General features: G+C 40.0%; 1 protein-coding gene across 1 annotated transcript in view; it reads left to right on the forward strand.

Moving 5' to 3' along the window:
• The window catches only part of LOC133017626 (vertebrate ancient opsin-like), a 53,162-nt gene extending 38,987 nt beyond the window's left edge, over positions 1-14,175 (forward strand). The window contains exons 3-4 of the mRNA XM_061083753.1: positions 302-535; positions 13,894-14,175. Of these exons, the coding sequence (XP_060939736.1) occupies positions 302-535; positions 13,894-14,175 (516 nt within the window). The remainder of the gene's footprint in view (positions 1-301; positions 536-13,893) is intronic.
• The last annotated feature ends 1,173 nt before the right edge of the window (positions 14,176-15,348 follow it).

Raw genomic sequence — 15,348 nt, forward strand, 5'->3', positions numbered from 1 at the left:
CTTCTTCTGTGGGTATGTAGGATGAATGAATGATGGTATGTTAATATGCGTTTCATGGGTTCCTGCTCTGTCCGTTTCCTTCTCTCTCCACCTCTCTGAACGACTTTGGGAAACAAAGTGATAGAGTGCAGAAGTGAGAGAGACTCCTCTCCTCCCAACAGCTCTGTTTTAGAGGACAGCTTGGATGCACTGTGACAGCAAAAGTCAAAAACATACGCGTCTGAACACATGGCGTGATGATTTCCAGCTTATTAACATATTATTTCTCTTCCTCCCTCTCTCTTCCTATCGTTGTGTACAGGTGAGCGGAATCAACCCATCAATGAGCAGGAGACGTGAGCAGCGTGTGTTATTCATGGTGGTGGTCATGGTAATATGCTACCTCTTGTGCTGGCTGCCGTACGGCATCATGGCCCTGATGGCCACTTTCGGGCCCCCGGGCCTGGTAACGCCCGAGGCCAGCATCATCCCCTCAGTCCTGGCTAAGACAAGCACAGTCATCAACCCAGTCATCTACGTCTTCATGAATAAACAGGTGAGAGAAGGATGGAAGGAGGGAGGGGGCGCTGTAGCGAGGGTCAAGGCCTTTTGTCTTACACTGTCACAAAGCGGCAGGAAAAGAATATTTAATTTACAGAGGGGGGGTTATTTAATGGAAATGAGCCTCTGGTTTGTATTCTTATCAGATTGTAGTCTAATGCATTATTTTACATCTACCACGTACCCGTGTGCAGAGCTGTGTAGGTCTCAGTGAAAATATGTTACACACACGTGGTGGACTTCTGCCTTTGTAGACATGTGTTGGAAAGCATCACAGGTTTCAATAATTAGCCATCTGATTAAATAAACAATGCAATAAGTAGTTAGTAGTCACTACCTTGATCTCTTTGACTCCATCTCGTCTAAGCCGGCACTTTGGTGCATCTCAGGCCACGTTGAACAAATCTAATATGTTTTGTAATCAACTAACTCAAGCCTTTCATAGGGATGTAACCTAATCCTGCTCATTATCAAACCAGAAGGGGTATTTGCAATGTCACGAAGGTGCCTGTTGTCTGAAGTGTTGATGAAAAACACACGGTATGTCTCAATTAACCTTGGCCCATGCCCACTTCAGACAATATGATGAATAGCTCTGCAGTTATTATCTGTGCTTGCGAGCTGTGATTCTGCGGTTGTGGACTATGATAATGTTTTGTTAGATTTTCTGCTTTATTTAATTTTAAGTTGCTGTAAGGAGATGAATCAGAACTGACTCAAAACCATTAGCCCATGACTTATTAGTAAATAACAACTGTTATCAAACTGCTGAAATGAAAACATGGTTTTTAGCTTGTTCTCAGAAAATTCTGGGTGACACATTCACATTTGAAAACTTTATCAAATCAGTCATCATTCATAACACTAAAAGAACATGTTGGAAAATATGCTTATTTCCTGTGTGGTTGAGGTAAATTAGAACATCAATACTACTCTAATCTCTGTTAAATGACAATTCAGAGTACACAGAGGCATGGTATGGTGAAAAGCCTTTTGATTACATTTGAGACATTGTAATTAAAGTAAACAACCCATTTAGCTGGTCACCTGGTTCCCACCAACTTCAAACCTATATCGCAAATGTTCAAACTGTGGCAGAAAATAGTGTGTTAGGTTTCCGTAATAGGAAGCAGGTTGAGAAAATAAGTTCTCTGGATTTCAAATTGTTTGATGTCACATATGCCTGAAACTTACAGTGCAGCACTGAAAGTACTGCAAACAGATGACGCTATGTCTGTCTCAAAGTGGAAGAAAACAACTAAGTGTGTTTGGGTTGGAAGCATCAAAACCAAGTGCTCGTGCTTTTCTGGTTGAAGGGGCAGAGAAATAAGAGAGCCAAAAGACAACCAGGGTTGAGAAGTGAACTGAAACATCCGTTTCATGTTCTACCTCTAGTGGCCGACATGTGGAGACCCATGTCTGATCACAGCTGTAAATGCATACTAGATCACTGAGTGAGGAGCAAGGGAAGTAGAGCCTTTGTATTCAAATAATTAATCATAGCCGACCTAACAAGCAATGCCACATTTATCATGCAGCTCTTCCTTGTGTGTGTTTGTGTGAGGGTGTGTGTTGTATATTTAATTCAATCCGCAGCTTGATGAAAACAAGCATGTTTTTGTGGAAACATTCATTAGCGGCCTCTTTTTCTTTTTTTTTCAATTTCAGGTTCAGCCAAGTTAAAGCCTACAGTTCAAAATAATGTTTGAGCTGGATGCAAGATCTCTTTCCTCCGAATTAGATCAGGCTATTTCCAGCAGAGGTCTTTGGTGAATTTAAATCAGATTTAATGAGACACCTTGCTTTACCAGTAAGAGCACTGATCCAGTTCTGTCCCAGAAGAAAACACTAAGAACTATCGTTTAATGGATAAATCCACACTTACTTTGATCAAGGTCTTGTTCCGGATGTGTTCTAACATAATGACTGATTGTATTAATATCACTGCCACATAGATCTCTGTTTCCATATCTGCCAACTATCATGAATATAAATATATCATCAACAGGCAAGCACTTCAGTGAAGTGGTGATCCAAAACCTTGGAGAAAACAACACACACATTTTGTTTCCCCTCTGACAAACACACTGTAGTCAATCATACTTTGAGACAATCATAGATTTTCCTGAGGTAGTGCTGATGTCAAGCCTCACTGGCTGCCTGGCGGTTCAATCTAAAATATTATATTTAAGATGTGTATACATGGTTACAGCTTTCCAAGACATTTTTTCGTATCTAAGAATAATAGATATTATAACTGATCTATGCCAAACCCAAATAAAAATAAAATGTAATCAATTTGGAATAGGGGTGCAACGATTAGTCGACGTCGTCGACAAAAATCGATGACCAAAATAGTCGCCGACTAATTTACTAGTCGATGATTCGTTGGTGACGTCATAGCGCATTATTCTCGTGCCGCGCAGCGGAACTAAACGGCGTTTTACTGGAGGTGCTGATGGAAGTACATGAGGAGTGAGCCATCTCGCTCCCTTCCTATCTCTGAAAGTCGCGCATGTGCAATAGCGTCAAAACATGGACCAATGTCGGCGTCCGCTGCCGCGCGCAGTCGCGCACCAGGAAGTAAAAAGTTCGGGAGAACTTCACCCGTAAAAAAAAAAAACTACCTGCAGTATCTGTACAGCAGACCTGCTCTCCAGGGCAGCAGGACACGCGCATTTGAGGATGAGGCACGTTTGACTTCGTAACGGAGACGATGCGGACTCGCCTCTGTCAGATGTTATATATACACGTTTATACCTGCGCGCAGGATTCTAGCATCCATTACAAAAATATGGTTTATACTTTTTTTTAACGAGTTTAAAAGCGAAATATTATCCTATTGCCTGACAAACCTTCTTGTTTTAATCAAAATGATTTAGTCTGAAGAAGACTGTAGTTTCGTTTGTTGATGTTTTATTAATGTTATTTTACGTGTCCTTTTTTGTTAACACGAAAAATGGATACTTGAATTTTAATTTATTTTTAGTACCAGCACTTGGCCTGTTCTTGGTTCACAGTAAAAAGGGAAACTTAAATTTAAATTAATATTTTTTATTAGCACTTTGCCTGTCCTTGGTTTTAAATGGACAAAAACTAGATTTTTCTTTGCTTTTGTGTCAACAGTACCCTTATGCAGCAAAGTTTATTAAAAGACATTTTTGTTAATGAAGTGTCAATCTTTATTGTCTTTATTTTCAGTCATCACATGCCTTGAACAACATCAAGCTAAATTTAAAAGCTGCTTGCTAAATAATAGCAATTGAGAATTTGTGTCATTCATAATCCGATTAGTCGATTAATCGTTTCAATAATCGGTGACTAATCGACTATCAGAATAGTCGTTAGTTGCAGCCCTAATTTGGAACATTTTGAGTTGGGAAATAGCCTCCTTATGCGAGGAAAATTAAAACTCCCCGCTTGGTTAATGTGCTTTGGAACGGCTGAAACTTGTGATTAAGGTCACAAATGGACTTTCCTGGAGCTTTGAGACCCCCCCCCCCCCCCCCTCCCATGGTTTAATGTGTACGATTTAGTTTCTAATATTGTGATTAACTAAATTGCAAAGTGTAAATATAGAGCTGAATGTAAATTTCAGTTTACCCATTTATTATTATTTCTTAATTATAAAAGGCCCCTTTTTGTGCTCTGTGCAAATCGGAGATCACCGGGGCCACAGGGGCCTCCTTGTGAGTTAATCTGACTTATATTCTTCATTTACTTTACTTGCTGCCTCTGCGTTATTATTATTATTATATGCTTTGCTTTATTTGAAACTTCAAAGCATGTGTTAAATCCTTGGAACAGAACTCCTACAGACACAGTCGTTAATGAATATTGAAGCAAGGTTTAACCAACAGATAATTGGAGTTTGGATTTTAAATGGTGGAGACTGCCCTGAATTTTCTTGGTGTTTTGGGGAAAGCAGCTCTGCAGGTGAATGACAGGTACAGTGCATGCAGCTATAAGAGAATAAAGGGAAGTTTGAACACAATCTATTGAAATACTGGAAACAACTTTGAAGAGAGGCTGCTTGGAAAAATACAGAATTGAACTTTCTGTGTCTTTGTGAAAATTTCTGTTTCACAGGCTCTTGTTTTTTTCAGGATTTCCAGTTTATAAAAAAAGTATAAACGCTCGTCACTGTATTCACTCAAAAATTTGCATCTGGTGTATTGAGTTTTTAGCTATCACACAACTGCTGTGTAACACCTCATAAAAGACGACCAGTGTTGCTTGATGAAATTATACAGAGCTTCCTGAATGGGAATTGATTTGTATGAATTAATAGCTCCATAAACAAGGTATTAACATAAATCCCTGGCAGAGGACTGCAGGTAACTGTTGTCCTTGGTTGAGAGATGATAATACTTTCAAGTAACTCATCATTGAAGAGAATTCACTGCCTCTTAGTTTGATTTATAGTGTATGTTTTTCAATTTAACCCAAAAATTCTGCTTGACTTTCTACTCCATACTTCCTTATCAAGTTCCTCTCAAGTAAAAACTCTTGGTACTAAACAATACATTCAGAATTTAGATTTAAGATGTTTGGTTCCTTTCTGAAACATTCTTCATCATAGATAGAAAAAAAATAACAAAAGATAACCAAGACCATCCTGGTGTCCCACTGACGCCGACTGTTGAAACTTTTTCCCCCTCCCTCAATTTTATCTTTACCATCTCGCTCTCGTCTATTAATTGAAGCACAAAATGCTGTGTAAGGTTTTAGAAAACAATTCCATTCAGACTCTGACAGAAAGATTTTATGTGCCATACAGACATTCATATACAGTACAGTCTGCTGGAGAATAAATCTTATCGGCTTCCAAACCTGCTCAAGGGCAATACTTTGCTGTGCAGCTTTGCTCACACACAGTTATTTTATTTTAATCAACACAAAACTACATTGAAATTAATCAAAAGGTCTGTGTTTCTATTCAAAGTGTCCTTGGGCAAGATTCTTAATGTCAAAATGTGTGTGTGTGTGTGTGTATGTTTGTCATGTAGTGTAAAGTGAGTTCAGGGGTCAATAAGACCAGAAAAGCATTAAATAATTGCAGTCCATTTGCTATGAAGCCATGTCATCTGAAGGTGTAAGCACCTCCAGTCCTCCACCGTCTGTTCCGCCTAACACTCCCTTCTTACTCGAGCTGCCGCCGAGTCGCCGACACAGCGCCAGCCATCTGACCTCGCAGGGACATTCTAGCCCACACATCATTTACCTCATAACAGCGGGAGAGGGAGAGAGGCACCAAATGTCCTGTATGTCATTTTCAGTCTTCAATTCCTCCCAGCCCGTTACTATGGAAACTATGAGTTGAGGCGAGTTGAAGACTAAAAATGCTGTACAGATACAAGTACCATCTGGCGTCTGTTTGTCCCGGCAACGATCAGCAGGGGCCTGAGGTGGATGTCTGGAACATGCACAGAAGAAACCCCAGGAATTATGGGTAAGTTTGACCTGAATTGTCTTCTCAATGTGTACGGTGGTTAGCTGTCAGTACATCAGAACACTGCTAGTCATTACAGGTTCCCAATAGAGTGCAAGTCTGGTGTTTACACAAACACACACACAATAAGAAGTTACAAAGTTACTATCGATAATTTATCCATATAACCTTCTTATAGAAGTTTCCTTGCTAAATCAACCTTTCTCTTTCTTTTCTCCTTTTCTTCTTCCACTCCTATCAAAATATATTCTGCAGCTGTGTGCTAGAGAGGCTGGTATACTTTACCCATTTCAAATTAAAAGCACCTTGCAGTCATGTAATTGTGATATTGTAGCTCAGTAATTTCAAACATTGCAGTGGGTCACCAATCTCTGGGCACCTGACTAGCTTCTTGAGCATATTTTCCAAAATGTCAAACTATTGCTTTCACTCTACCGTGATCACACGTAATCACAATTGCAAACATTGCAAAAACAGTCGGTGAAATTACATAAAGCACCAGTCAGCAGTAATTCTTATTGCTGGACATGAGCCTTTACAAAGCAGCGCAAGCCAACCGGTTCTTCAAAAGACCTGATCATCTGTTAATAAACTGCTGAAGCATCCTTCCAAAAGACTCCACAATTACTTTCTGTCAAGACGAACAGACTTAAATAATGAAACCACGTCAAACAAACTGACAAGTCGTATCATTTCACCATCTTCTCATGTTACTGCTGTGAGCTCATTCATCATTACTGACAGTTTGACGTGCCCTGTGATTTTCTGAGTCATCTACTCCATCTCTACTTGAATAAATGTCCTGGTTACAGTCTGTTTCTTGTGTGTTTCTATTACACAAGATCCTCTGGGGGGTCAAGGATCAGGTATTGATCTGTACTTAAATGATACACATAGGGCCGATCAACAGATGCAATGTCTAAAAAGCCACCTGTAAGGATCCTATGCGGACCGGGCAGTATAGGACAGTATAGGTTTATGTTGTGAAGCCTCTTTACAGTAGCGACTTTTCTCTAAACTGGGCAGACTTTTTGTGCCCAGAGGAAATTGCCAATGAATTAACCTTACCCATCCAATTAGAGCTAATCTTATTTGTAAAAAGAACCAATGACTGTCAGGTTATGATCAAAACTATTGTGTTTCTCTTTGTCATTTCATCTGACCACATGTGAATATAAACCGATCAAATATAAAGATGTTGAGCATTTCAAAGTGAGATGATGTGGGTAAAAACTGTTCCACTGAAGCGCTATCAACATTTTTCACCTCAGGGTAAAATAACCAGGTCTTTCATACCAACATGACAGAATATTTTACTGCAGTTTATAAACTATATTTCCAAACTTCAATCACAGTTTGACCTAAATGGTGGCTGCACTGTGACCTGATTGTAGGAGCCCTTAGGCTGACTTACCTCAAAGTTGTTAAATGATCTTTAATGATCATCTGATTAATTGGAAAATCTAAATAGCACGTACTTTAATTTACCCCTATGGCAGAACACACAATGCTGTGTATGCACTATTGTCTGTATTGTTACACTGCCTAGCCTCCTTCTAGTGACTGAGAAGAGATGCAGAAAATTGTATTGAAACCAAAGAAACATTGAGTTGAGTAAGTGGACTAAGCTGTAATTTGGAGGCTGTAAGAGTAAAGCATTTCTAAGTATTCCCCATTGTCACTAATTTGCTCGATGGAAAATTAAGATGTCTGCCGCAGGGCAGAAGTGGACCACAGCTCTGCTCACACTTTAGTGAATGTAATTAATAGTGTCCTCACTAATGATGTATTAGCTCACCACCCGCGACCCATCCACTATTCATCAGGGTGTTCAAACCGACAGATCCGCAGATTGACTGGGGCTTACTTAGGGATTACATTTTCAATAAAAGAAAAAGGAGCATAAAGAATAATAATTAGTAATTTCTGAATGTATATTTACAGCCAAGGGAGCACCTGGAAGGTGAGCATGCAGTTGGTGAAAGTTTAGTTCTAAATGAAAAAAGATGGACAAAATGACGCTTCGCAAAAACTGAAGCCAAAACATCTTGATCGCAGCCTGGTCCTTGGTAAAGGTCATAAATCCCGCCTCCTTTATGTTAATAGATGGGACATGTACCAAGCAAACAAAATTCAAAAATTGATTTCTGTCGTTGCAGGTAGATCGCCTCACTCTAATGTTTAAATGCAAATGTATTTAGTAAATAGGTTTACAATAGTTGTCTGACATGATTGACAGCTGAGATTGACTTATGATTGGTCAAGTGTACTTCGCTACCACAACTTCATTCAGTTAATTCACTGCTATAGCTTATTCTGTATCTGTCTACTGCAGCTGCATGCAAGCAAGGATATGACTGGAAACAGAATCAGCTCACTCCACAGGCCAGAGGCTTCAATATAAACTCGGATCGATGTTGTGGAAGGCAAGTCTGCTAGGAAGCATTATGTCAATGGCTCTTGGAAATGAGATGTAGCAGGACATCTGAGCCGTGGGACTGTGTCAGGAAATGATTGATACACACACTATAAATGCAGGGCAGTCCTTTTCTCAGAAAGCGCCATTAAATTTCATGAGGAAATCAGATGATTGTCATTCTGATCACATGTTCCTGTGTGCCAGTAATTTTCTCAACGACAGCTCTCAGATCTATAACTTTCTTTTTAAATTGAGTTTATGGTCGGAGTGAATTATTCACAACACCAGGGAGATTACTTCATCAAATTAAAACAGCAAATTGTCAGATGAAGTGGTGGGTAATCTACTGATGTCCATAAAAGAAGCTCAGGTCTTCCTGACATTGCCTCATCTCATTTAGATTCCTTAAACTGCATTAAGTTGAATTTACTCGAGTGACTGCAAATGAACTCCTCTGAGGCTGTGGTGAGAACACTGCAGCGTCTTCATTATTAGTGTCACTCAGTTAAAAGGAGCAGGAACTATTGTGCACATTTTGTGCATCCAGAGCAGTTGTTTTGATATTGTATAATGAGATATTGTGGACCCCATAACTTTGGGTTTATGTTGGACTTCTTTTGCAAAGCCGACGTGAGTGAACTGCTAATGAAAGTCCTTCTGTACTGTCACGTAGAGGCAAATAGAAAAAAATGTTGGATCCGAGCTGACATCCCTGCTTCAGAAAATAAAATAAATAAAGGCCTTGTAGTTTGAGATGACGCCTGACATATTACCCTATTTGTCATACTCTCCCCATACGGCATCAGATCAGATCAAAGAAACCTCAGCCAAATCGGATGTGACCTGCTTGAGATGACCCTTTGATTCCTTTTCAACCTTCCATCTCAACAGACTTTGTGCATCTCTCTCCTTCAATCCCCCTGTCATGCTCTATCCATTCATCTGTCATCGTCTTCCCCTTTGCCTTGACCTTAGCCTTGATGCCTGTGTCTTAACTAACTTCATCCTCTACCACTTTTCTGTTGTCTCCGTCTCCCCATCCTCCATCTTTCCAGTGCTCTTCACTGAGTTTAGACAGCTGATGGGGAGAGGAGAGAGTTGCATCAGCGCCACAGAGAGGTGTTGAACCCCCCTTTTCTTTACAACTCATTCTTAGCCTTCACTCATAGATGACCTATAGGTTACAGAGAGACAGAGCAGGGACAAATATACTGTTCGTAGATACATGCGAGGAGAATTTTAAGTTATGTCCGGAGGCATTTCTTACTCTCTGCAGGCATTTTACGGGCTTCTGACGATGTGAGGTCCAATGTCGAGTCAAGCTAGGAAATTCTAACGAGATGAGTTTGTGATGCTTTAAAAAATTCATGTTCAAGGAAATCAACTGAAAAGAACTTGGTCCATATTTTAAGGACAAAGTTAGCAATACACGGTTTTTCTTTGACACTTTGATCCCATGGGATGAATAAAGTCAAGAAGCCGCTAGTTAATCTATTAATGTTTTGCAACTCCTCGGCTGTCAACGGATCTCTGTCACAAGCTCCGTGATTCATGTGAAAAGATTTAAATCTCTGAAAGTTTAACTTTAACACCTACTTCCTTAAAAAATAAACAGCAGACGAACAGGGGGGTGTAGTTTTGAATATAACTCAAAATGAAGTGAACAGGACATTTATTGGAACTATTTTCAACTGTGGATTTCATATTGTCGCAAATATTTCGTGAGGAAAAATTCCTTTATGTCTTTTTTTATTAGTTTTTTTGAAATGGTGCTCTGTGGCACGGAGGAATACAACATATTAAGGTTTGGCTACAGAAACAGTATTTGTCATTGGTTTTTGCGTTGTCATAGGGTTTATTGACAGCAAGAGAAATGTCCAAATTTTAATTTTAGTCATATTTTTCAGCTCCTATAACATCAACATCACATCAGTTACATTTTACCGAGCATCTTCATCTCAAGTCTACATATGTATCAGCCCATTGTCCTGTTCTCTGTGTCTCTTTGATAGTGTTGTATAGTTGGAATGCTTTGATTGTTTATTTGACTTTTGTGATATCCCCGCTTTTCTCAGATGCTGTGAAAGACGTTCATCATATATTGCACCTCATGAGAAAATGTAGTAGACTATAAGTATACATGAAACTCAGAAAGTATACTAAGTATACTACGTTTACTCAAGAGCGGCATTAATCGGATTCACCGTTAACGGGAGCCACGGAAGAAGACTTAAAAAAAGTCTAAATTGTGGTCTAGTGGCTGCCTGTGAACATGTCTTGGATATGGATAGAAATGCCTGGAATTTTAAGCATAGCCAAATGCCCTGAATGCATTGTTACGCTTTCAACCTGCTGCTGGGGGTCTTCAATTATTCAGACTCTTCCTATCTGTCTATCAGCGGCTGTGGCTCTCTGTTGTGAAGAAGGTGGTATAAAACAGGGAGAACTACAGGAAATCTGAATTCTGGGAATTCTGTTTCCCACATTGAAAATATATTACGGTGTCCATTCACTATTTATTAGACCCTGACAGATGGTGTATAGATAGCATATTCCAGTGCCTATACTCTGCACCTTGGGGACAGCCTGTCTTTTCTAACCACAACATATCTTTGATAATGTGTTCCGATCCTTGGTGCTGGTGAAAACACAGCAGTAGTGGAGGTGTAGACCTGTAATGGATAACATGAAATCACTAAAACAACTGCTACTTTTATAGCTGGGATTAAAATGAAAATGTTTGTATTCCATCTAGATTTGTGCATCTTCAGTGCCTCCATTTAGATACGACTAACTACACTATCGAGCTAATGTCACAACCCTTTTCTGCATAAACGAGAGGAGGTTAAAAATCCATTTGCTGAGAGACAAAGAAAGGGCTGCTTCGTATGTTTATTGGTTAAAGAATGTTAGCTGTCTGCGAATTCACTCGTTCACAAGGTTGAATCACTGTGACATTAACATTATTAGATTTTCAAATAAAAGAACATTTGCTGGTTGTTAACCATTACCAGGATTTCAGACCAAATTTTAACATTGGTTGCAATGCACTCAACCTTTTCACTGAAGCGCACCAAGACTAAATTTAGGTGTACCCACATATTCTCCATTACTTTTAAGGCTTTAAAATTACGATTGAGTTTGTATTGTTAACAGTGAGAATTAAATAGTAAATCAAAATGCAAAGCATGATGCTGTCCATTTCACCATTTTCAAATAACAAAATAGAGTTGTTGAATTGCTGACACAATGCAGCTTTAAAGACTTAAGTTCAAAGTTGAGAAAAAGTGCTGTGTGTTTGACTAATGAGTGATGCTAAGGTTTTCAGACTAAAACTAAAATCAGATTTAGAAAAGTATGTTTTTTACTTAATTATAAAAAAATCTTGTTCCTTATGCTCTTCATGAAGTTCCTCAGCAAGTGAATTCAATGTACACACAGCGGTTACAGAGCAACTGTCATTATGCTTAAAATATGCCAAGGTGTTACTTTGAATCCTAGTTCATTGATCACAGGTGGAGCCTTGCAGCCAACAAGAACGATGATTCTGGACAGTTCTGTAAAGCTGGGCATACACTGTGTGATTTTTTAACTCAGACTGTATGAGTAGATCATCTGTGAACAAAAATGTCACGATTGCTCACACTGTACATGTTGATCATCAGCCAAGACCTGAATAAATTATAACACGTTGGAACGAGAGAATATGTCATGCAGCGTAATCTGACTCTGATCGAAGCCACAGTGGTGGAAATGTTTGCAAATACTAGTCAATAAAAGCATAGCACCCTATTTCCGGTGCACTATGCAAAGCACAGTTAATATGTCCGAATGGGAAAAATCATAGTGTGTGGCTGGTTTAAAACCTGGGATTATTAAACCCAAGAACATTCAGAGCTAATGTATTTAAAAGCCTCACTCTCTGGAGTTGTCAAGGTACGGTAAGGACTCTGTTTGAGGCCAAAATATAAATAGTGGTTAAGGACTGATAAAACACTTAAAGAAAAAATCATTAAAGTTAATAGAAGGTCAAATGTTGATTGCAGGCCTGTAGAGAGCAAACGACAGTTGCCTGCATTAAATCAGTTGTGCCACACCTCTTCCCCTGACCTTCACTCTCTTATTTTCTGCCTGGCTGCATAAAAGAAATCCCATCTACTGAGTTGGCACTGAAGTTTTACAATAAGACGTAAATCACAAGGTGCAGAATAGAGATATTAGGCTGCGGTAACAGGGACCGTGGGTGTCACCTCTTTCCTCTGTGTGATCAACACACTGGCTGCAAAAGTTGGCTTCTAGCTGCAGTCACATTAAGTACCAGGACATTGCTGATAATAGTTTACAAGTAATCCAGTCACTTGAAGGACACTTACAGGAAAACTTACCAGTACAGTAAGGGCCCCAGTGCTGACCGTGCCTTATCAAGGGCTATGTGGCTGACCAAGTCTCTCACAGAAACCCACTGGAGACGAAGAAAGTGCTGACACAAAAAGGTTGTTGGAAGCTGAAATATCAAACGTGTAATTGGTAAGAAATCTGTGATTCAGAGGAGCAGGTCATTGGGTTTATTGATGCGAGTTAGGGAATGTTACAAATCACAAACCTATGTTCAGTAGTCACCCAGGTTTCATACCATCAGTGAAGGCAATATATTCCCACAAAAAGGTTGATATCATGTGGTCTGGCAGGAGTTGTGCCATCCTGAGATGAGGAGCTACAATTATGACCACAAACTACCACACAGAGTGTAGATCAGCTTTTTGCCCAATTTATTTCTGCAACCGTGCCCACTAATGACGAGAGAGCAAGACAATCAGAGAACAGGCAGTGTTTTTCAGGCAAAACAATTCCTTCCTTTTTAACAACTTGACCATGGGCCTGAACCCACAAACTGCTCCAGTGGAGCAGCTTCCAGGTCAGAAATTGTAAGTGAGGGGGAAGAACTTGTTGTGTGGATGTGTGAATATTTTGAGATTTGTAACTAAACCAAATACCTAAACAACCCTAATCCAACATGAAGATTTAATAACGGTTCAAACATGATATTTCAGCAAAATACTGAACCCCAGTCTGCCCCTGATGCTGTAGTATTGGTTTGTCCTTGAACAAAAGTGTATGAATGTGTGGGAGTGACAGTTGTTGTTTAAAGCCCTTTGAGTGATCCTTAACCACAGAAAATCTATATATAAAGGCAATCAATTTACCATTTACAAATACTGTCCCTTGGCCTATTGTTCAACAAAAACCCTTTAGGCGACACAATAACCCATGTGACAGAATGGTGCTGTGTGAAGCAGAGGAGGGCAGGAGAAGAGATCCGCCAGGTAAATTCATTAAGCAATGGTAGGTGCAAGAACCAATTGTGAACAACATTAATTCTCTTGGCTTGTTTTCATAGTTTTATTCTTTGTGGTCTTCTGACATTTCTCTAGTTTACAGCACATTTCTGACCAAGTGTCTTTGTGTGTCATGCTTGCCCCAGTTTTACAGATGTTGCCAAGCCCTGCTGCGATGTGAGACTCCTCGACGCGGCTCCAGCATAAAGAGCTCCTCCAAGGTCGCCACCAAGGTCATGAGGGGTGTAGCAGTGAATGGTCCCCGCCGCACCAACGACTTACTATATATGGTAGCATCCCTTGGACAGCCAGCCGCCACACTGCCCCAACTGGGCCCTCCCTTTGAACCTACAAACGACATCACTAAAGCCTCTTCTTCAGACAACAAACCTGCCGCAGTATCACTAGTGGCCCACATGGATGGCTGATGATTGTGGACTTTTTCATAGTTAAAGCCAACATAGTCAGCCAGGAAGTCATCAATAATGAGAGGAGGGGTGGTGTAACTGAGGCTGAGAGATCAGCAACCTGCCAGTCCAGGTGGATTTGACACAGCTGTTGCATCAGCTCCGCCCAGGCTAGTAGAGATGATGGACAGTTAACAGAGGGTAATCTTAGACTGCCTCAGAATGAGGCTCTATGTTTCTCTGTAGAGGAAGAAGTGCACATATGTCTCACTACGCATAGGAAGTGAAGGATGTTCTTGCCACAATTTTGGGGAAAAGCTCTGCCAGACTGCTGTGACAATAGAAGAGCAAGAGAAGGAATCATTTATTTTGTGCAATATCTGTTTTTCGGGAAGGTATTCCGTCATGTTAAAGTTATAACAGAAATGTGTTCACAGTGCAGGACAAAGGGATACGATGCATTGATATGTGACTTGACTGTGGTTACAAAGTGAGAGGAAAAATCACAAGATGTTTATTACAGTGAATTTTTTAAAACTCTTTCCTAGAGTAGACATGATAAAGAAATGCATGAAATCCCCTGAAAGCTTACTTGATTTATCACTTTGAAATGTGTAAGGAGATTGAACTAAGTGGATTAATAAGTAGTTTGTTGAAAATGTAGCATTTCTAGCAGCAGAAATAGTTGCATGTTGGAAGGTTGCTGTACAGTTCTTTCAATAAAGATTGTAATTGACATGCAAAGAGGTCGGGAAAATGCAATATCTGGTAATGTTTCGTGGTCAGCCCGGAGACAAACACTTGGTGTAGTTAAAAATCCTGAAAATGTGTGCCTCTGTGACCTAATTTCGTAATGGTTTTCAAGTTGACATATTCAAATGACTGCCCCCCCCACCAAAAAAAAAAAAGTAGTGGCTGGTTACTATATAGGTCCCAAATTGTGACTCCTCCATGTTAGTGGTTGGGACACTGACATCGCAGTGACATATGTTCAAGTGCTTGTTTCATTACATTTGGTACTAGTTATATAGGTACTCAATGCTATGTATACACGGGTTGAAACTAAATTATTCACATCTGATACTAACTCAAAATTGGTCGAGCTTGTGTATCGGTGGGACCTTCCCGCAGCAGCTCCATCCTCCGCTCACTGCTGCACAGATTCTGGCTCCGAATCCCCCAAAAGGCGGTGTT

The sequence above is a fragment of the Limanda limanda genome, chromosome 13 (assembly GCF_963576545.1).
Source record: "Limanda limanda chromosome 13, fLimLim1.1, whole genome shotgun sequence".
Classification (NCBI taxonomy): Eukaryota; Metazoa; Chordata; class Actinopteri; order Pleuronectiformes; family Pleuronectidae; genus Limanda; species Limanda limanda.